At 50.2% G+C, this 19,047-nt stretch overlaps 3 protein-coding genes across 4 annotated transcripts; 1 reads left to right on the top strand and 2 right to left on the bottom strand.

Moving 5' to 3' along the window:
• Positions 1 to 109: 109 nt before the first annotated feature.
• Positions 110 to 2,974, bottom strand: Cdk4 (cyclin dependent kinase 4). The gene is made up of 8 exons (XM_046466757.2): positions 2,760 to 2,974; positions 2,097 to 2,333; positions 1,803 to 1,938; positions 1,523 to 1,690; positions 1,266 to 1,375; positions 858 to 908; positions 593 to 728; positions 110 to 380 (listed from the first exon to the last, which is right to left on the bottom strand). Exons 2-8 carry the CDS (start codon positions 2,312 to 2,314, stop codon positions 291 to 293), a joined length of 909 nt encoding a protein of 302 aa, XP_046322713.1. The 5' UTR covers positions 2,315 to 2,333; positions 2,760 to 2,974; the 3' UTR covers positions 110 to 290.
• A 3,266-nt stretch (positions 2,975 to 6,240) lies between these two features.
• On the top strand, positions 6,241 to 10,260 carry Marchf9 (membrane associated ring-CH-type finger 9). Its single transcript, XM_046466749.2, has 4 exons — positions 6,241 to 7,055; positions 8,114 to 8,269; positions 8,950 to 9,142; positions 9,401 to 10,260. Exons 1-4 carry the CDS (start codon positions 6,699 to 6,701, stop codon positions 9,733 to 9,735), a joined length of 1,041 nt encoding a protein of 346 aa, XP_046322705.1. The 5' UTR covers positions 6,241 to 6,698; the 3' UTR covers positions 9,736 to 10,260.
• A 2,803-nt stretch (positions 10,261 to 13,063) lies between these two features.
• LOC124108295 (25-hydroxyvitamin D-1 alpha hydroxylase, mitochondrial) lies at positions 13,064 to 18,937 on the bottom strand. Of its 2 annotated transcripts, none has more exons than XM_046466747.2 (9): positions 17,572 to 18,937; positions 16,775 to 16,965; positions 16,088 to 16,290; positions 15,802 to 16,002; positions 15,544 to 15,716; positions 15,155 to 15,327; positions 14,902 to 14,980; positions 14,417 to 14,614; positions 13,064 to 14,081 (listed from the first exon to the last, which is right to left on the bottom strand). In XM_046466747.2, exons 1-9 carry the CDS (start codon positions 17,755 to 17,757, stop codon positions 13,968 to 13,970), a joined length of 1,518 nt encoding a protein of 505 aa, XP_046322703.1. In that variant the 5' UTR covers positions 17,758 to 18,937; the 3' UTR covers positions 13,064 to 13,967. The 2 variants fall into 2 exon arrangements, with proteins under 2 accessions (XP_046322703.1, XP_046322704.1); XM_046466748.2 differs by having other exon boundaries at positions 15,802 to 15,915.
• Between the last annotated feature and the right edge of the window lie 110 nt (positions 18,938 to 19,047).

Genomic DNA, 19,047 nt, shown 5'->3' with positions numbered 1-19,047 from the left:
CCTGTATAAAAAAAGGACCCCAATATCAAGGTAGGGAAGAGGAGGAAAGATAGACCCCTTAGTGTATAGAAATGGGAGGGGGGGGCAGGAGAAGGATAAGCCTCAAAAGGAAGGGTGAGTATAAAATTTCATTAAGGCAGCAAAAAAATTCTCTGTGAAAAGTTGGAGGAGTCTTCACAGCCTCAGAGAGAAAGGCAGAGGTCGCCTTCTCAATGGCGTTTTCTCCACTCAAGTGTCCAGAAGAGGGAAAATGGCATCATCTCTTCCTTCTGTGGCAGCCACTCCAATGCTCACTCTGGATCATCTTCCTTATGTAGATAAGAGTGCTGCAGGGCTCGGAAGGCAGAGATTCGCTTGTGTGGGTTAAAAGTCAGCATTTCCTAAGGGGAGAGGCAAAGGTTAGAAAGCTATGGGGGAAAAAACCCTGCACCTCCAACATCCTGGAATGAGCTACTTCTATGCCCCTTTCTGGCCATTCACAGCAGTAATAACTGCAGCCCATCCACCAATAAGGTCTCATGAACTACAATGATCTGGGTTCTTACCTACTACATTTCTCATCCCAATCCCACCCCATGCCTGTTACTAGTACCAGCAGCAACTGAGCTCCAGACTCCTCCATCTCAGGCACCACTGACTGCACCGGGCGAGGTCCTCTTGGGGGAAAGGCTCCTCGGGGTAGAGATACATCTCGGGGCCAGTCATCCTCTGGAGGCAGCCCGATCAGGCTGTGGGGACAGAAGAAATCTGGTCAGGACCTTTTCCAGTTCCCCAGGGAAAGAGCCTGTTGCTATCTAGAGCTCAGCAGAAATAGGACTCAAAATGGGAAATTCATTTTCTCCTTGTTGGGTACTTACTCAAAGATTTTGCCCAACTGGTCAGCTTCAGAGTTTCCACAGAAGAGAGGCCTGAGGTGAAACAGATTTAAGTAGTGATCATTTTCAAAGAAAGTAGTGGAATGACTAGTGTTAAGCGGTTCAAAACGAACAGTGATAGTAAATTACTAACTCCGGGAAATTTCAGTGTCTCTGGTTAAAGATAAAGGTGGTCAGTAATACTCAAGTAAAACAAAGGGCAGAGTGAACTGGGGACATAGCTTAGTGGCAGAATGCTTGCCAAGCACACACTAGGCACTAGTTTTGATCCCCAGCACTAAGGGGATCAATGGGCATGGGGGGGAATATGGGAATGGTATATATAGATAATGGCTGATGAATAAAAAGTTTGGAGAATTCGATACAGTTTAGGATTTTGGGGTTCCATACTTCCGACGAAACATCTCTGCAAAGATACAGCCAACGCTCCACATGTCCACAGGCGTTGCATATGTAGACTGCAGAAGAACTTCAGGAGCACGGTACCAGAGTGTAACAACCTAAAGGGAACAGGAGTGGGTGAGGGTGCTCCTAGTTATGAATCACAACTGTGTGACTGAAGACATGAAGCACAGAACTTCTCAAATACTATACATACTCTCTTACCACCAACCAGAACCCATTTTAGCTCCCATCTTTCTACTGACCACAGGTGTAAGGGCCATCTGGTAGCTGTATATTCTGGCCAGGCCAAAGTCAGCCAGCTTGACTGTCCCACCACTTGTCACCAGAATATTTTCTGGCTTCAGGTCCCGATGAACGATGCAATTGGCATGAAGAAAATCTAGGCCTCTTAGAAACTGGCGCATCAGATCCTGGTTTGGAAGGGGGAGGTACAGACTCACTGGAAACAGACACCATACCTGAAATTCCAAGCTCTAAACATAGATCCCAATCCATCTCTCAAGATCTACCCACAATACTCACCTTGATGGTCTCGGCTGGCAAGCCTGGTGGTGGTGCCTTGTCTAAATAGGTCCTTAAGTCTTGGTCAACATGCTCAAACACTAGGGTCACCTTGATTTCCCGGTCGGTCCGGGAAGTGGCACAGACATCCATCAGCCTGGCCAGAATAAATGGTCACATATTGCTCAATCCCCTTTGATCTGATAACAGTTTCCCATATTCTCTCAGGTTCCCCACTTTTTTTCTGACCACGCATCCCACTTAAAGGTTGTCTTTTCCCTTACTCCCACTCCCACCCTTCCACCTTCTTCTCACCGGACAACGTTGGGATGTTCAAAAGCCTCCAGGCGCCTCAATAAGGCCACCTCACGAACTGTGCTGATGGGAAGGCCCCCTCCAGCTCCTCCTCCATTGGGGACTCTCACACTCTTGAGGGCCACAAAGTGGCCACTGTGGGGATCACGGGCTTTGTACACCGTCCCATAGGCACCGACACCAATTTCAGCCACTGGCTCATATCGTGAGGTAGCCATTCTCAGATAAGGGGAGACCCTACAATCACAGAGACATCTACCATTAAAATTCCTTCCAGAGTTAGGATAATAGCAGCATGTAGCAGTAAAGCGATTCCCACATGAACACCATCATCAGCATCCCATCCCCTTCCCAACAGTCCAGAGGCCGCGCTCAGGTAACACAATGACTCTACCAGCAACTCCTCTGGCCACGTGAAACTGAAAGAAAAATATACGCTTTTCTCTTGGGGACCACTGTGCCGTGCACAAAGGAGATCACACATGGCACATCTAGCATCGACGATTTTACACCCCAGTCCCTAAAGTTACACCTTTCCACCAACACAAAGGCCCCACTTCCCGCCCTTGGGCGACCCTTCCAAAAGCAGCCCGCCAGGCGCACGCATCGGAAGTCTTGGGAGGCGGAGACTGGCCCCCATTCCTGAGAAGTGGCTGCATTTACCTCACTGCAGGCCAAGAGCTACGAGGGCAGGCCCGTTATCGGGACCCCGGAGCCGGTTCCTTCGGCGCCATACACTCGAGCTCCGTCCGGGGCAGCTGGACGTTACGGGCGGGACCATAGACACAGGCCGCAGGCTAGAGAGGCCCCCTCGCCCCCACCCTCACCATGTGACCAGCTGCCAAATAGGCGCGCGGAAACGGGGAGGGAGGGGCGAACGCCGGACGTTCGGGACACGTGACTGCTACCCATGCGCAGAGAGTCCGTCGGAGCCTCTTTGAGAGGGGGGCGATGAAGGAAGGGGAGTGATGAGGGAAGGGGGCCGAGGGGCGACGGTAGCCACGTGACCTGTTGCTATCACACGTGACCGCTTAACATTGCTCGGAGGAGCAGAGGTGTGGTTACGCAGCGAGACACATGACTGGCTGACAAAACCCGGTCTGTGGAGGGGGGGCGCACGGGGGCGAGGGAGGGTGGAGCCCAAGGCGGTGCCATGGCAACCTGGGCCACCCAGCTTTCAACTCCTGGCTGAAGGCCGAACCTGAGCGTTACTCCAGTCTCTTGCTTGTCTCTCAGTCTCTTCCGTATTGGTGGCCAGGTTGTGGTCCGTGTGAGGATGAGGGATCCGAGTACTAGAGGTGGTGCTGTCATCTTTTCGCTCCATCGCCATGGGAAAACAGATTCTCATTTGGGTCTTTGTTTCACTCATTCAACAAAATTTTTGTTAAGTGCTTGCTTCCAGTTTGTAGGTGGTGTTTTTGTTTTGGTTAGGTTTTGGCATCTCAGTCACTAGCTCTCCGAAGTAGTGATAAGGCTGTCTATAAAGATGCAGCCAATCGTGTGATCTTATAAAATAGAGTAGACAATTCCCATGTGAGGACCAAAGTAGGACTTAAAAAATGGACAGGAGATAATACAATAATCTAATAGGAAGAGTGACAAGGTAATTCCCTCCCCTCTTCCCAACTCCCAAACCTCCTAGGGGGTGTTAAAGCCAGAGACTAGATGTCCCTTGGCAGAGACAGTTATCGATGAGCTGAACTGGAATACTTGACCTGAAAAGTTCTTTTCGGCACTAAGATTCTGCGGTTCTGTGATGTGTGCGTTGTATACAGACAGGTAGATATAGGGGTGTGCATGTCCAAGGAAGTCATCCTCCCCACAGACCACTACGTAATATGAGAATGACTTGTGCCCCTCTGCAAATCTTATGACTACTCAGAGAGATCATTTTGCTTCCCTCTCTTCTCCCAGTGCAGCTTTCTTATCCCTTATCCCTGCCCAGAAGTAGTTGTTGTTGTTTTCAAAAGGATCCTGTCCACACACACCTAGATAGAGGAAGATTTCTCTGACTTCTCTTTAAAAAAAAAAAATTTGTAGTTGTAGATGGGCAGCATGCCTTTATTTTGTTTATTTTTATGTGGTGCTAAGGATTGAACCCAGTGCCTCACACCTGCTAAGTAAGCCCTTTGCCACTGAGCTACAGTGCCAGCCCATCTCTGACTTCTCTTGTATTATTAACTCCAACTTTATTATCTTTGAGCTCTTTGGGAGTGTGGGACTAAGGGATTACTATCCCATTTGTGGGAATTTGTCTAAAATATGGAACCATATAAAAATTATTTTTTGGTGGGCTGGGGATATAGCTCAGTGGTAGAACACTTGCCTAGCATGTGCAAGGCCTTGGGTCAATCCCCAGTACCGGCAAAAAAAAAAAAAAAAAAATTGGGGTGGTTGGTTGCTGGGGAATTGAACCCAAGGGCTTGGAATGGTAAGCATGTGCTCTACCACTGAACTGCACCCCTAGCCCTAAAGTCTGTAACTATTTTATTATCATTTGCATTCGCCACTTCTTTTATCCAAATTTGTAATTTCCCTAACTATCTGGCTAACAATGTAAGAGTTCATATAAAGAGAAATGTAAGCCATGATTCAGGGTAAAATAGGAAGACATGTTGCTATAGATTTCTTCTTGCTTTTCATTCTGATGCAGCTGGCAAGGGCACCTGGGACACTCAAAAGAAAAACCTCCACAGTAGAATTATAGGTGTTTGCCACCATAGTGAGCAGGAGGATGGAAAGTTTGAGGCTAGCCTAGCCAACTTAGACCCTGTTTCAAAAATAATAATTACACACACACACACACACACAGGACTGTGGATGTACCTAGGTAGTAATGGGTTCCTGGGTTCAAACTGCAAAAACACAAAACAACAACAAACACCTCCCATGCCCAGGCTGGAGAGGTAAATATTTTATTGGCTTCCTTGCTAGGGATGGTTGGTTTATATGGCTTCTGGAAGTCTAAGCTAAATGTCTGCAAGTTTGTCAAACTCCCTTCATATACTAGTTCCCTTACCTTCCCCCTACTAAGACTACTGCAGCTTATTGTCTCTAAAACAGAAACTATCCTCTATGTCTGCCTGATTTCCAGCCTCTCTTTCTGATTCATTCATTTGTCCATCCAAAACATTTGAATACTTCATAAAAACATTGCCTCTTCTCTGTCACTTTCTGTTGGGAGCCTTAATTTGGCAGTCTGTCCCTGGCTCCATCTCCTCCTTTCTCCTGTTAATTACTCTTTTACTAATTAATTTTTTCCCAGCATGTTTGACCCAGTGGGCTCCCCTGGAATCTCTTTTCCCTCAGCTTTGCAAAAGGGTGAGAGGGAGGATGTTAAGTGTAAAACAGGAAGAAAAAAAAGAAAAGAAAGAAAAGGGATTGGGGAGAATTGTTTCTCAGGCTCAAGGCCCCCATAAAAACAAAGGTGTGTGTGTGTGTGTGTGTGCGTGTGTGTGTGTGTGTGAGAGAGAGAGAGAGAGAGAGAGAGAGAGAGAGAGAGAGAGAGAGAAGAGAGAGAGTGTGTCTGTCTTCAGTGTAGTGGAGGTGAGGGCAAGAAGGTATCGGGAAATATACTCCCATCCCTTTGGCACTACTATTTGTCTTGCTCATTCACCTCTCTGACGTGTTACAATGGTTACAATGAAACGCTTCTGTTTCTCTCATAATCCGATTCTATTCCTTACACACACAGCTCTCTTTTACAGTCCAATGCCTAGCATACTTTTCAGTCTTTTGCATAAGAGTGTTTATTGCTTGAGTCAATCCCTTGCTCAACCTCAGACGTTGCTCAGCTCTGTGCACACTCACATTTCGCATAAACCTCTCCCCCGGTACACCTGCATCCTTTCACCACTTACCTTTTCTTACATTTTCTCTCGCACAAAACACACCCACTCCCCCACACACACCTATTCTCCTACCCATGTGCACACTCCCCTTCCTCGGCCACTCCCCTCCCTCCACCCTGCCGGGGCTAGCACACTCGCCCCGCCCCTGGGGACACCTGCTCGTGTGGGGCAGGGCGGGGATGCGCAGCCGCGGCCCCTTATCCTTCTCTCCCTCCCCGCCCCTCCCTCCATCCCTCACCGGCTCCCCGGCTCCCCGGCTCCCGCCCCGCCCGCCCCGCCCGCCCGCCGCTCCGGGGGGGTCTCCGCCGCCGCCGCCGCCGGAAGGAGCCGCCATTTGCCACCGCCGAGCGCACGGGCCGAGCCGAGCCGGATCCGGGAGCCGGAGCGGGACTGGGGCCGGAGGACGGCGATGGGGGGCGGCCCCGCCGCAGGAGGACCCGGGCGCGTAACTCCGGGGGCCCGGCCCGCTCCGGACCCGGACCCGCAGGGCGCGGCACCCTGAGCCCCCCTCCCCGCCCCCTGCCCCGGTCATGGTTGCCTACCCTGCCGCCCCTGGGCCACCAGCCCTCTCGGCCTCGCGAGCCCCGGAGCTCCGGTGGTGTCAGCAGTGAACGGCGTTTGCAGGCCCGGAAGACCCCAGCCCGGCTCGGCTCTCCAGCGCGCGCCCCCTTCCCGGCCTTGTCCCTTCCCTTCCCCCCGCCGCCCAAGAGCCCCCCTTGCACGCCGCCCCCCGCCCCCCGGCGCCCGGACGATGCTCAAGTCTCGGCTCCGCATGTTCCTGAACGAGCTGAAGCTGCTGGTGCTGACGGGCGGGGGGCGGCCCCGGGCCGAGCCGCAGCCCCGGGGGGGCGGGGGAGGCGGCTGCCGCTGGGCGCCTTTCGCCGGCTGCTCCACCCGGGACGGCGACGGCGACGAGGAGGAGTACTACGGATCGGAGCCGCGGGCCCGGGGCCTGGCCGGGGACAAGGAGCCGCGGACCGGACCCCCGCCGCCGCCCGCGCCGCCACCACCGCCCCCGGGCGCACTGGATGCCCTGTCGCTCAGCAGCAGCCTGGATAGCGGACTCCGAACCCCTCAGTGCCGGATCTGCTTCCAGGGCCCAGAGCAGGTCAGGCCTGGGCACCTGGCTGGACAGGGAGGGGTGGGGGGCGCGCACCTGGGCTGTCCGCGGGGACCGTGAGCAGGGGGCGGGGCCTGAGGAGGCTGGGCGGGACCCAGGACTTGGGTGGGAATAGGGCGAGGTGGGGCAGCTGGCTGGAGATTCCTGGAGAGTGTGTTTGGGTTGGGGTGGCGGGGGTCCTTAGGAAGAGGTGGGGCTTTTTCCTGGGAGGGGTCATGATTCCTCTCTCCCATTAATGGGGACAGCATTGTCTCCTGCTCCCCTTAGCCAGGGTCGCCATTTACTGAGGGGACCTATGGAGAATGCATCTGTTCCCATCTTCAGGGGAGGGACCAAACTAGAACCCTGCCTCACTATTTCTCCCGCTGGGGCACTTTTCACTTCACATTCTGCAACTTTCTCATTCCAAAGAGCCGCCTTTGTTAAATTTTATGGACAAAGTTGTCCCGGGATAGTGCCAGAGGGTGTCTCTGTGTAATGAGAAATGATTCCTTGACTAAAGGGGAACATGCTTCACTCCCACCTTCAAGAGTTACCCTTGTGGAAATGAAGACCAATAATCCATTCTAGTCTCCATCAGATCTATGAAATGCTGTACTTTACAATGATAGGATGGGGGAAGGAAACCATGGTTCAGAAACTCTCACCCTTCTGTCCCTCCGCATCCTAGGGCAAAGCCTTCCCTCTAGGAAATATTGAAAACTACCTTTTGCAAGTTCTAGGAAAAGAGAAGGACCAGTCTTATCCCCAACCCCTATACCGCATTACTTTAGTATGGGAAGTGTTTCTTGAACTCTGACTTCCTTCTTTTCTGCTGCAGCGTTAGCCTTTTGCCCAGTGTTGGGTGAAAGACCTGACGGGTTTTTGTCTCCCCCCCCCCCCACTTTTGGGGATCAAACCTAGAGCCTCACACATATTAAATAAGCGCTCTACTACTGAGCTACCTCCCTAGTCCAGGTCTGAATTTAAGAGGTTTCCCTCAACAGGAGCACAGAATCAGGTGGGATGGTGATGACTGACAGGGCCTTTCCTCACACTTCCTCCAGGGGGAGCTCCTGAGCCCCTGCCGCTGTGACGGATCGGTGCGCTGCACTCACCAGCCCTGCCTCATCCGCTGGATCAGTGAGAGGGGCTCCTGGAGCTGTGAACTCTGCTACTTCAAGTACCAGGTCCTGGCGATCAGCACCAAGAACCCATTGCAGGTGAGGTGCAAAGAGGGGACTCAGAATGGGGGAAGGCCTTTCTGCTATAGGGATCAGGGAGCCTATTTTATCTCATTTACTCTTTTTTTCCAAAGACACTCCTCCCCACCATTATGGAAGTTTCCTGTCTGTAAATCCTTTATTCATTTATTCACAAAGACATTTATTGGGTGCCACTTGTATTCCAGACACTGCTTCAGGCACTGGGACAACAGAAAAGGAAAAGAAAGTTGATGATGATGATAATGATAGCAAATGCAGTGTTTTCTGTTTATCAAGTGTGATTATACATTAACTCTTTAGTTCTTTTAAGCTTCATAATAATCCTATTAATTAGATACATTTTCCCCATTTTACAGATGAGAACGCTGATGCACAAAGGGATTTAAAAACTTGCATAAGGTTATTCAACCAGTAAGGGATAGAGTTAAGATTTGGAATTTATACCTAGATGTTTTGGCTTTAGAGCACTTGCCTGATTCTGCCTTTGTAAAATAAGACAGATAAATAGTGTCAGGTGAGTGTCACATTTTAGGTTTGATTACATCACAGAGAAGACAGATGTAAATCCTACCTAAAGGATGTAGAGAAGGCCCCTGAGCCTCCTCCTTTTCAGGATTGCCCATTACCCAGTACTCTGTCCCTTTCTGTGACCATTTGGAGTCTTTTCTCTTACACAGTGGCAGGCCATCTCCCTGACAGTCATCGAGAAAGTCCAGATTGCAGCCATAGTTCTGGGCTCGCTCTTCCTCGTCGCCAGCATCTCCTGGCTTATCTGGTCCTCACTCAGCCCTTCAGCCAAGTGGCAACGTCAAGATCTGCTCTTTCAGATCTGTTACGGCATGTACGGCTTCATGGATGTTGTCTGCATAGGTGAGGGCACCTCTCTCTCCCTTGTGTGCTTAGCATCTTCCTTTTAGTCACTCACTTAACTTTCCTGTCTATCCCCTCAGTTTCATGGCTTTGTTTTCTGCCATTGGGGTCCTTAGAGGTATCCTGATATCCCTCCCTTCCCTGCTTCTTCAGGATCCTTTGCAGCTGTGTCATCTCACTCTGTTATGTGTGTTTTAAGGACCTTTGGCCTCCGTCTCAACAGCAGTTGATCCCAGATTTTTTATCCTTCTTGTTCAGGCCTCATCGTTCATGAAGGTTCTTCTGTCTACCGAATCTTCAAGCGCTGGCAGGCAGTGAACCAGCAGTGGAAGGTGCTGAATTATGACAAGACAAAAGACATAGGAGGAGATGCAGGGGGAGGGACAGCAGGGAAGCCAGGCCCCAGGACCTCACGGACGGGCCCCCCCAATGGGGCTACCAGCCGTCCCCCAGCTGCCCAGCGCATGCGGACGCTCTTGCCTCAGCGCTGTGGTTATACAATCCTGCACCTCCTTGGACAGCTGCGGCCACCAGATGCCCGTTCCAGCTCCCATTCTGGTCGAGAAGTTGTCATGAGGGTCACCACCGTCTGATCTGGATTCCAAGAGCAGGGATCTTAAGTCAATGCATCAGCCAGACACAAGCTCTCATGGCTGCTGGAGGAACCACCTGGACAAGGTGTTTGGGGCAGTGGCCCCCACCACTGAGGATCTTTGTGGGCAGCCTCAGGCTGGAGACATTGTCTGTTCTCTACTGCCCACTGAGTAGACACCTGGATGACATTCTAGCCACCATTGACAGCTCCTCATACTCATCCTGAGATGGTCAGTGGGCAGGTGGGGAGAGCAGCTTTTCTTCCCTGGAAAGAACCGTCTTTACCTCAGCTCCTAGGGCCTCCAGCCCCCCTCACCCCAGCTCCACCATGGTGACTTGGCAAAGGGGGACCAATGCCAGAAGAAAGGGGCTGTAGACCCCCATTCCCCATCCCTTGGCCACAGGGCATCTGGCAATAAGACTAGTATACATTGACCTCCCGTTCCCTGCATGAGGGCGGGGGACTTCCCCCTGCTCCATCCCCCATTGCATGGGGGAAGGGCATAAAGAATCATTTATATGCACGTGGAGACTCCTTTCTCATCTGGGGGTTTTCTGGAGGGCTGGGAGGCTTCTGTTCACATGTTGCAAATTCTAAATGCAGCAGTGGGTTCTGAGTTGAAGTTGTGACTCCCACTTGCTAGAGAATAAGTCACTTTGGCTGCTAGATGGCAGTGCTCAATGCTATCTAAGGAGGGTAGACCTGCCACCTTTAAGTTGTGTGATTTAGGAAAAAATCTCTAAGCTATAGTTTTCCTGTCTACCTCATAGAGTTGGAATGAGGATAAACGAGGGACAGGTTGGATGCCATTGCAAAGAAAATCAACAATGGCATAAATATTTCTAGACTAGTTGATGGTTCATTTATTTCAAATAGTAACTGGTATAACAAATTCCAAAATGTGTTTTTCATCAGGAGTTGCACAGAACCTTGGAATTTTGTTTTGAGTGTTATAATAGATATGGAAACATGAGGGGTAATAGACACTGCAAATGTGAAGGATGGTGGTTGTTTGTAAGAATAAGAACTCCTTGGGCCAAGGATGTAGTTCAAGGGTATAGCACTTGCTTGAGAACTCTTCAGACCCTCTCTCTGAACGTTAGAGCCTGGTGGTGGGGAAAGGTTGGAGATGTCCATCTTATTCTGGAGGTCATCTGAATTCTATTCTTCTCAGGTACTGTGCTTCCTCAGAAAAGTGGTATGAAGTGAATATGGACCCATGGAGGGAGTCCCCCCGACCTATTTTGATGGCAGTTCAGGATCACAGGTCTGATCCTGGTTTGCCCAGTTAGTAGTATTAAGTGGAAGGTATTGTTCTTGGAGGCAGAAGCATAGAGAGGGCTCTATGGGAAATTTGGGTTCCATCCCCAGCACTGAAAAAGAAAATGGGTCAATCCAAAGCCTGGTACCCTTCTCCTGAGGCCTGGGGGTTGTGTATTATATGAATGATGGTGTCTTTCAAGTGAACCATTCATCAACATTAAAATAATTCCTTCTTATTATTGCTAAAGTCAGATCCAGAGGCCTTTCTTATTATTGGTCCTTCTCTTAGGGAAGATTCTGTGCTTCCTCCTCACTTGGGGTGTTTTGGAGAAAATTATTCTCTTCTAAAGGCCCACATATCCTTGGGCAGGAAACCTTGATCCTCTCCAGAAAGGGTCCCGGGTGCTGTCCATGGTGCTGGGATACAGATGCACTTGGAAGTATAGGAATCAAAGCTGAACTGGGGTCTGATTCACCTTGGAATGTGGAAGCATATCACTTCCAAGTTCTGAGGAGATCAGAACAGAGAGAGAAGCTTCAGTGGGAAGCTTCAGTGGGAAGCTTTCCCTAGGGATATATCCCTCTATGCCTCCACCTGAGGGAACAGAGGGCCAAACTTTATAGATAGACTATTCACAGAAGAGCTGGTGGGGGCTACATGGGAGCTAGAAATCAGAGTGACTACTAATACTCATACTGGCCAGTAGGGCTCAGTGCCATACATGGAACTTCTGTGCAGAGCCTGAGCTATATAGAAACTTAGACACATCCAGTAATAATAGGCATGCTTACACAATCTCCATTTCCACCCTGGGTCCTATAGCCGGGCACAGTGACAGTATTTTTCCCTCTCCTTCAGCACCAATGAAGGTCTGTAGATGGGGGTTGGGACCCTTCAGCACCAATGAAGGTCTGTAGATGGGGGTTGGGACCAGGTCAATGTGGTGTCCTCTCCTTCCCTTTTTCTAACTTAAAGAGATCCTTTTCCAGGAAAAAGGTCATGAGCACTGCTGTCCTCTTCGATTGTTCATTCCTTCTTACCTGTGAAAGAGTATGGGTAGGCTGGGCTTTATTAAAGCTTAACTGTGCTAAAAATCAGGTCATTTTAGGTTTAAGTTGGGTTTGGTGATAAGGGAATTCAAGTGGAGACTTGAGTGTTAAGTAGAGAAGGGAGTTGAGAGGAGGGGTCTCTTGGGTCTTTGCACAAGGCATTGGGCATACCATGCCCTTCCGTAGATCTTGCATGATTTGTTCCCTTCATAGAAGGTCCGATGGTTAATGGAGTTTCTGTGGTCAGGGAGCCATGTCTAAGATGGGGCAGAGGAAGTGCAGAGGAGAAAGACATGTGAAATGAAATTTCACCAACACCCAAGTAATTGGAATGGGGGGAAGGACAGGAGAAAGGGGCAAGCCCTAACAAGGGAAGGGTAATTTGGAATGCAGAGGAGCTGCATAGGGTGTTGAGAGTTTTATCTGGATGGAAGATGAGTTAACCTGCACACATTACAAGAGGAGTACTGTGTCCAGCCTCTTGGGGGCCAGAATGCTGACTAAGAAACTAGCTCCTTCTGCCCATTCTAGTGTTCCTACTGCAGTGCCCCGGGCTTCTGGTCACTCTCCCACTCAACTTTCATGCTGTCAGACTCCCCATTTCCCTTCCTATGACCCTCTTTCTCTGAAGCAAACTATCTTGTAGTAATTTGTTTCCAGAGAGGGCAGAGTAGTTGTTCTAGGATATCCTTCAATTCTGGTAGTTCAGGTTCCAAAAGACTTCTCTCACCAAAGAGTCAGCTGCCTCTGCCTAGCTCCCCAACCCATTTTAAACTCAGCTCCTACAATTACTTTTCACTACCACCCCCTTGACCTCTTACTGAAAGCAAGACTAGACTTGGCTGTTCCCACTGCAGACAGAAACATGTCAGGCTTTGGATCGCAAACCACTCTTCCAGGGACCCAGACCTCCCATTGCTTTGGCAGTCATTCCTGGGATCTGAAAATCCAAGGAAGGAGATGGGGATCAGGGTCTTGCAAGAAGTGAGGGTAAGAGAAGATTAAGTCAAAAGTCAAGGATAAAACATTTGGATTCTTTTATTCGAAAACTTAAGAATATTAAAAATGTTCAATATAAAAAATAAAACAAGACTGGCCCAAAGATATCTCTGCCTGGAAATTAAGTGATGACCAGAGAGGCTGGGCATGGTAGTGTACACCTGTATTACCAGCTACTTGGGAGGCTGAGGCAGGAGGATCATGAGTTCAAGGCCAGCATGGGCAGCATAGTAAGACACTGTTTCAAAGAAAAAGAAGAAAAAGTGACTAGAGAGCCAAGATTTTTTTTTTTAAATCATCAACCAGTCTAGGGCAGATTCATCTTCTTGGGGCAAGATGAAGGAAGGAAGAGGAGTAGACATAGCCTGGTAAGCTGTTTATCCCTTCTCTACATGGTCCAGTTTCAATATGAGAATGTGTGTTTTGTCACCTAATCAGATAGGTCCTGATATGGAATATGAAGACCAAATAAAGTCTCATCCGTCTCTCTTGAAGAGCTCACATATGTAAAGGGAGACCAACGAGGTACAGAGCAGATGCACAATTTCTTTGCTCATGCTGTGAGAAATGCTTAGCCAGCAGCATCAGTGAGCACTGTGGAAGCACCAAAAGAGCAGTAGTTGAATCCTATCTCAGGCCACCCAGATTACCTGTTAAAATCTGAGTTAGCTCTGAAGGATTTGTATATGACCAGGAAAAGAGCCAAGCAAGTGGAGGGACTGTGGTTGGCTCAGGACCTACTGAGATAGGTCAAGTGCATACTTCACACATGGGTCAGGGCTGCCTCCTGCACTTTGCTACGATCATTATATTCAGCTTAGTTAGGCCTTGTCTGGGAACAGGTGTATCTCTTGATCTTCCACCCAAAAAATCCCTATGATGAAAGAAATTGTGTTGATGACAGCCTCTTTCAAAGGACTATCTGTCCACAAACTGTAGGTTGATGCTTCTTTCGGGCACCAGGACAGTCCGGGTCATGGGTCTGACAGGAGGAGCACCTGGCTCAGGCAGCACCTCAAAATGGGTCAAGATCTGGAAAGGGAAGAAGAAGGCTATCACCATGGGTGAGAGGGAATCTATAATGGGAGGATTAACTGGCAAAGGGCTTTATTAGTGTTAGAATAGTTGGGGTGGCATCTGTGGACAGTAGGGGCCTTCTTGGTCAGTGAGGGTAAGGGATTATAGAAGGCAAAAAGACAGTCCAAATATCCTTGCTTATACTTCAGACCTATAATGGCATTGCCATATTTTCAAGGATTAGGTCTGCCAGGTTTTACATGTTTTCCTATGCTCATCATATGACAAGAGCTCACAGTTTAGAGGGGTTGAATTTCTCAGTCTGGGTACATAAGCTCTCTAACACTTACCTGGGCCAAAGCCATTTGAAGCTCAAGCTCAGCCAAGCGTCTCCCCATGCAGCTGCGCTTGCCAAAGCCAAAGGGAAGAGATGCAAATGGGTGGGGGGCTGGGCCCTCCCCCAGCCAGCGAGCTGGGAGAAAACTGTTTGGCTCTGGAAACTGGGCAGGATCCCTTGAAGTGGCGTAGTGACACAGAGAGACCAGCGTCTGGTGGGAGTGGAATCAAACTTGTCAGTTTGGTCTCAGAAGCAAAGAGTTGGGTAGAGTGGGGATAGTTATGAAAAAGAAAATCTATGGACTGGGATAAAGTCAGGTTCTGGTTGACAGAGAAGTTTTCTGGGGCTACTTTTGGAATTATTTCTCTGCTGCCCCATTGTACTCAAGAGAAAGGAATTCAGATCAAGGGGAAGGTTTGAAGGGTGTCTGAGAACAGGACTGGGGCCCAAGATAGTAAGGAGTGGCTCAGAAAAAGGGGCTTCATAGACTATACTCACATTTTTGGGGATAATGTAGTCACCCACATGAATGTCTTTGTCTGGAACACGGGAATTTCCAGGTACTACAGGGTACAGTCTAGGTTGCAGAGCAAAAGATAGGGAAAAGCAAGATGAGGCTAGGGGAGATAGCCTCTTTCTCATTGCCTCCAACTTCCAAACCCAATTTTGGCCAGCCATAGAATACCATTTTTCTCCTTTCTCCCTGCTTCCCTAGCCTTTCCTCTAGTTCCTCTTCTCCTCCCCGCCTCACCTTAGTACTTCCTTGACCACAGCTTTCAGCAGGGGGAGCTGGGACAGAACTGTGGCTTGCGGGTGGGCACAGGAGCCTGGGCCCAGGGTAGCTGTGATCTCAGAATGGAGTGCCTTCTGGACTTCAGGATGCCGGGAGAGCTCATAGAGAGCCCAGGAGAGTGTGTTGGACACCTGAAGGGGCAGGAGAGAGCATCTTAGGTGTTAGATATGGGGCCTAGTAGAGGCAGCAGAATATGAAGCAGTCTGGGGCCAAGGATGTGCTAAATCAAGGGATTAGTTGAGCCCCTTCGTGACCATAGGGGATTCCCTGAAACAGAAAAGTGGCACCAGAGATTGGGGAGGATAAACTCCGGAAGTGGGTCTCTCAGGGTAGAGGGTGAACCTCACCGTGTCCACTCCAGCCAGTAGCAGCTCTGTCACATTCCCCAGGATGGACTGGGCAGACACTTTCTCCCGGAAAAGGAAGTAGGTCAGGTGTGCCCCAGATGGCATGTTCTTTTCAGGGTTTCCCTGGTTCATCGTGGCTACCTCGGCCTCTTGCCGCTCCACGAGCTGCTGGGCTACATGGGGAAAAGACACCCTGATGCCTCACTACCTCTGAGAAGTTGTACTTTTCCCCATTCCCAACCCTCTTCTGTGCCTTACCAAACGCAAACATCTGGTCCCAGTCTCGGCAGAGGCGGGCCCAAGGTCCCGGCACTAGGCGATGCAGCCAGCTGGGCATCGCCATGGTTAACAGCGTAGACGCAAACACCGAGCCTACCGCGCGGATGAAAGTCTCGGTATCCGGGGGCACTTCAGCCTCCAGGCAGCCCAGGCGAGAACCCAGTAGCACCGCGGCTATGCCTGGCCAGGAGGGGGCGCTGTAAGGGCACTGGGAGATCTCCCGGGTGTCTCCCACACCTACCCCTAATTTTGTTTTGGCACTCACCTTCCAGTCCAAACTTGTAAAACTCTCCCGCCACATCCCGAACCAGGGCGGGCGGCCCGGTGCCACGTCCCCTCTGGCGCCTTAGTCGTCGCACAAGATCACAGACCACTTTGTCCAGGGTTTCGGCATAGCCAGCAGCCGCTTGAGGCCGGAGGAGAAGCGGCGCCAAGAGACTACGGAGCTTCTGCCATTCTCCACCTTCCCTGCAGGGGTGCAGAGAGAGGGCGCACAAGGGAGGTGGGGATATCTGAAGATGGCTTGACTGGGGTGGCCAAGTATTGTGTCTCCTCCTTCCAGATAAAAAAAAAGCTACCCCTGCCTGTGCCCATCTTCCATGTTTCTACCTTCTTTACTCATTTTCTGCCCGCCCCTCCTCCGGGGGCGGGGAGGACTGAGTTCCCGGGTAACCTGAGCAAAATAATCTTACATTCTATCCAGATTCTGTACCCTCGCCTTTTCCGGCTGTTACCTCGGTTCCCAGGATTCTGGTCTCTAAGTATAAGGAAGTGAGTGGAGATCGAGGGCAGGGTTCAACCTGAGTTTTGGATGGAACAGACTGGAGAACCCCGAGATGCTGGAAGGTTGCAAGAAACAGCGGAGCTTTCTCTAAGCCTCTGCATATATTGGGTTGCAACTCACTAGGACTCGCTGTCAGGAGTATGAGCTTTGAGGGCAGAGAGGACTCACGCGGTAAGTAGTCCGCAAGCCCTCTGGTGGCGGCGACGGTGCTCCGCCCAGGACGAGAAGCTGCAACGCTCTGGCCGAGGACCCTCTTGTCTCAGGAGCTGCTCGACGAGTGCAGGGGAGGCCAAATACACTGTGCGCAGGGTCCCGAATCTGGCCAGCCACATGGGGCCGAAGCGCGCAGCGCCCTGCACCTGGGAAAACCCATGCAGCAGACACTAGGATACCCTGGACGGGCACTGAGTTTGGCTTGTGCCAATGCCAAGGGCACTTAACTAGGCTTGGGACCCACGAGCTTCTTGAGTGCCCAGCTAAGTATATGGCCCCAATGCTTGAAACTCCTTCTCTACCGTCTTGGAAAGTTTGAATGTGGTGGGCCAAACGGAGGAATTTTGTGTCATGCAGACATTCAGGACCTCTTTTTGGTCATCTGGGCAAAACCAAGGAGAAATCCCTAAAGCTTCCCCCACCTGAGCTGTCTATCTCAGAAAGAGTCCCTAGCGAATGAAAGTGAACGCGTAGATTTACAGCCAAATGTGCACGGAGGATCCCCAGCACTACCTTTCCGGCATTCTTATCTTACAGGGTCAGGAAACGTTTGTACAGAGAGAAAGCTCTGAGGGCAACCCCTTGATTCTGCACTCGAAATACCTTCCCCGACCCCAGTCCCATCGAGCCTTTTTTTTTTTTTAAATAATTCATGGGCATCCATTCTCACCAACTGTCCTATGTTCCGTCCTTGCTGGCGTTATCAAAGCCAGTTCCCCCAGCCCCAGGAACAGAGACTTGTCCCTTCCTACCTGCAGTTCGTGTAGTCTCGACAGTCCCCCTTTGCAGAAAAGTTCAGCTAAGAAGGCAGGCACAGAGGGGCCAGGGATGTCCGCCAAGCTCCGGGGCGTTGAGTTGGAGCCTCCGGAGGCGCCCAACTCAGGAGCCCAGCGGACGCGATGGAACACTCCGGAGGTGAACTTGAGGGTTTGGGTCATGGTGCAGTTCAGAGAACCCGAGAAAGAGAGCCCTTCTCTGGCGCATTTGGACTACTTGCCTGAACCCCTATTTAAGCCCTGACAAGGCAGTGACAACACCCCTTCTCAGAGCTTCTTAGCCAATCCCGTGTTCCTGAGTGGTCTATGTTCAAGATTAGCACTCAAGATCAGTAAGCAGGTCTGGGATTAATTTTGTGGCTTTTTTTGGATCTCAAGCTGCAATGACCCTTGTGGAAGGGGAGGCCTGTCTCAGTTTCTCCTTGGTCGTTAGTGCCCTAATCCAACAGCTAAAGGTCTTTTCTGGGGAAAGGTTATTTAGTATTTATTTAAATTACAGGAGACAACCTTGGGGGTAATTCCCACTTCCCCAGGGAACCAAGCCCCTATTGAGCCATCATTAGGAATTCCTCAACCTCCAGCTTCTCCATAAAGGAAAAGAAGGCTGTAACTGTCCCCACATTTTTGCCTTGTTGGGGTGCATGTTCTCTGTGCAGATGAGCAGGATTTTCCTGCACTAGCCAAGTCTACCTTTCCTATTGTATCATACTCATACTAGGCAGGTGGGTTAATGAGTTAAAATGGCTTCAGGCACCTTATCTGTTTCTTCAGGAGGGGTCTCTTAGGTCAGTAAGTGCTCTCTTTCTACCCATGGGAATCTGGAGTTTGAGGAACAGAAATGAAAGAACTTTTTGCAAAGTAGAAAAGTTTGGAAATTCTCTGGACTGTTGGATGAGCAAGGGGTGAGTGCATGCTCCGAATTGCTAGCGGACTCAGTCTCCTTTTGAGTAGCTGTCTGGTCAATTGCTCCTTTCCACTTTTAGCTTTAAAATTCTCCATAGTTTAGGGCTGGAATTGTGGCTCAATGGTAGAGCACTTGCCTAGTATGTGTGAGGCACCGGGTTTGATCCTCAGCACCACATATAAATAAACGAATAAAATAAAGATCCATCAACATCTATTTTTTTTTTTAAGAGAATTCTCCATAGTTTAGATCTCTGCTCCTTACATCTCACTCCCCTCACTATCCATGTCTGGCACTGTGTCAGCCAGCTCTGAAGTTCTGGAATCAAAGGTTTACATGGAAAAAGAGAGGGTCTCCACCCCCTCACCACCAGGGATTCTCCAGAGACAGCAACAATAAAGGGAGCAGAGATTGCCCCAGTCAAGTCTTAGGCAGGGAGAAGATGAGAGGAGGCTCCTGATACACCCCCCACCAATCTTTCCCGAGAAATAGCAGCACGGGCATGCATGAGCATGCACACACATTATTCCCCAGGACTGCAAAGAAAA

Source organism: Marmota monax, unplaced genomic scaffold, assembly GCF_021218885.2.
Source record: "Marmota monax isolate L192 unplaced genomic scaffold, Marmota_monax_Labrador192_F-V1.1 WCK01_AAM20220418_F8-fsc00151, whole genome shotgun sequence".
NCBI lineage: Eukaryota > Metazoa > Chordata > Mammalia > Rodentia > Sciuridae > Marmota > Marmota monax.
This window is presented reverse-complemented; position numbering and strand designations above follow the sequence as displayed.

Excerpts from the sequence above, each read along its gene's own strand:
- Cdk4 (XM_046466757.2), bottom strand. The coding sequence starts at position 2,314 with ATGGCTACCTCACGATATGAGCCAGTGGCTGAAATTGGTGTCGGTGCC. Across the intron at positions 1,691-1,802 it reads TGCCAGCCGAGACCATCAAG|GATCTGATGCGCCAGTTTCT; the intron begins GTGAGTATTGTG and ends CTTCCAAACCAG. Across the intron at positions 381-592 it reads CTGGAGCTCAGTTGCTGCTG|GAAATGCTGACTTTTAACCC; the intron begins GTACTAGTAACA and ends CTCTCCCCTTAG.
- LOC124108295 (XM_046466747.2), bottom strand. The coding sequence starts at position 17,757 with ATGACCCAAACCCTCAAGTTCACCTCCGGAGTGTTCCATCGCGTCCGC. Across the intron at positions 16,291-16,774 it reads GCTTGCGGACTACTTACCGC|GGAAGGTGGAGAATGGCAGA; the intron begins GTGAGTCCTCTC and ends GCACCCCTGCAG. Across the intron at positions 14,615-14,901 it reads ACTACATTATCCCCAAAAAT|ACGCTGGTCTCTCTGTGTCA; the intron begins GTGAGTATAGTC and ends CACTCCCACCAG.
- Marchf9 (XM_046466749.2), top strand. The coding sequence starts at position 6,699 with ATGCTCAAGTCTCGGCTCCGCATGTTCCTGAACGAGCTGAAGCTGCTG. Across the intron at positions 7,056-8,113 it reads GCTTCCAGGGCCCAGAGCAG|GGGGAGCTCCTGAGCCCCTG; the intron begins GTCAGGCCTGGG and ends CACTTCCTCCAG. Across the intron at positions 9,143-9,400 it reads CATGGATGTTGTCTGCATAG|GCCTCATCGTTCATGAAGGT; the intron begins GTGAGGGCACCT and ends CTTCTTGTTCAG.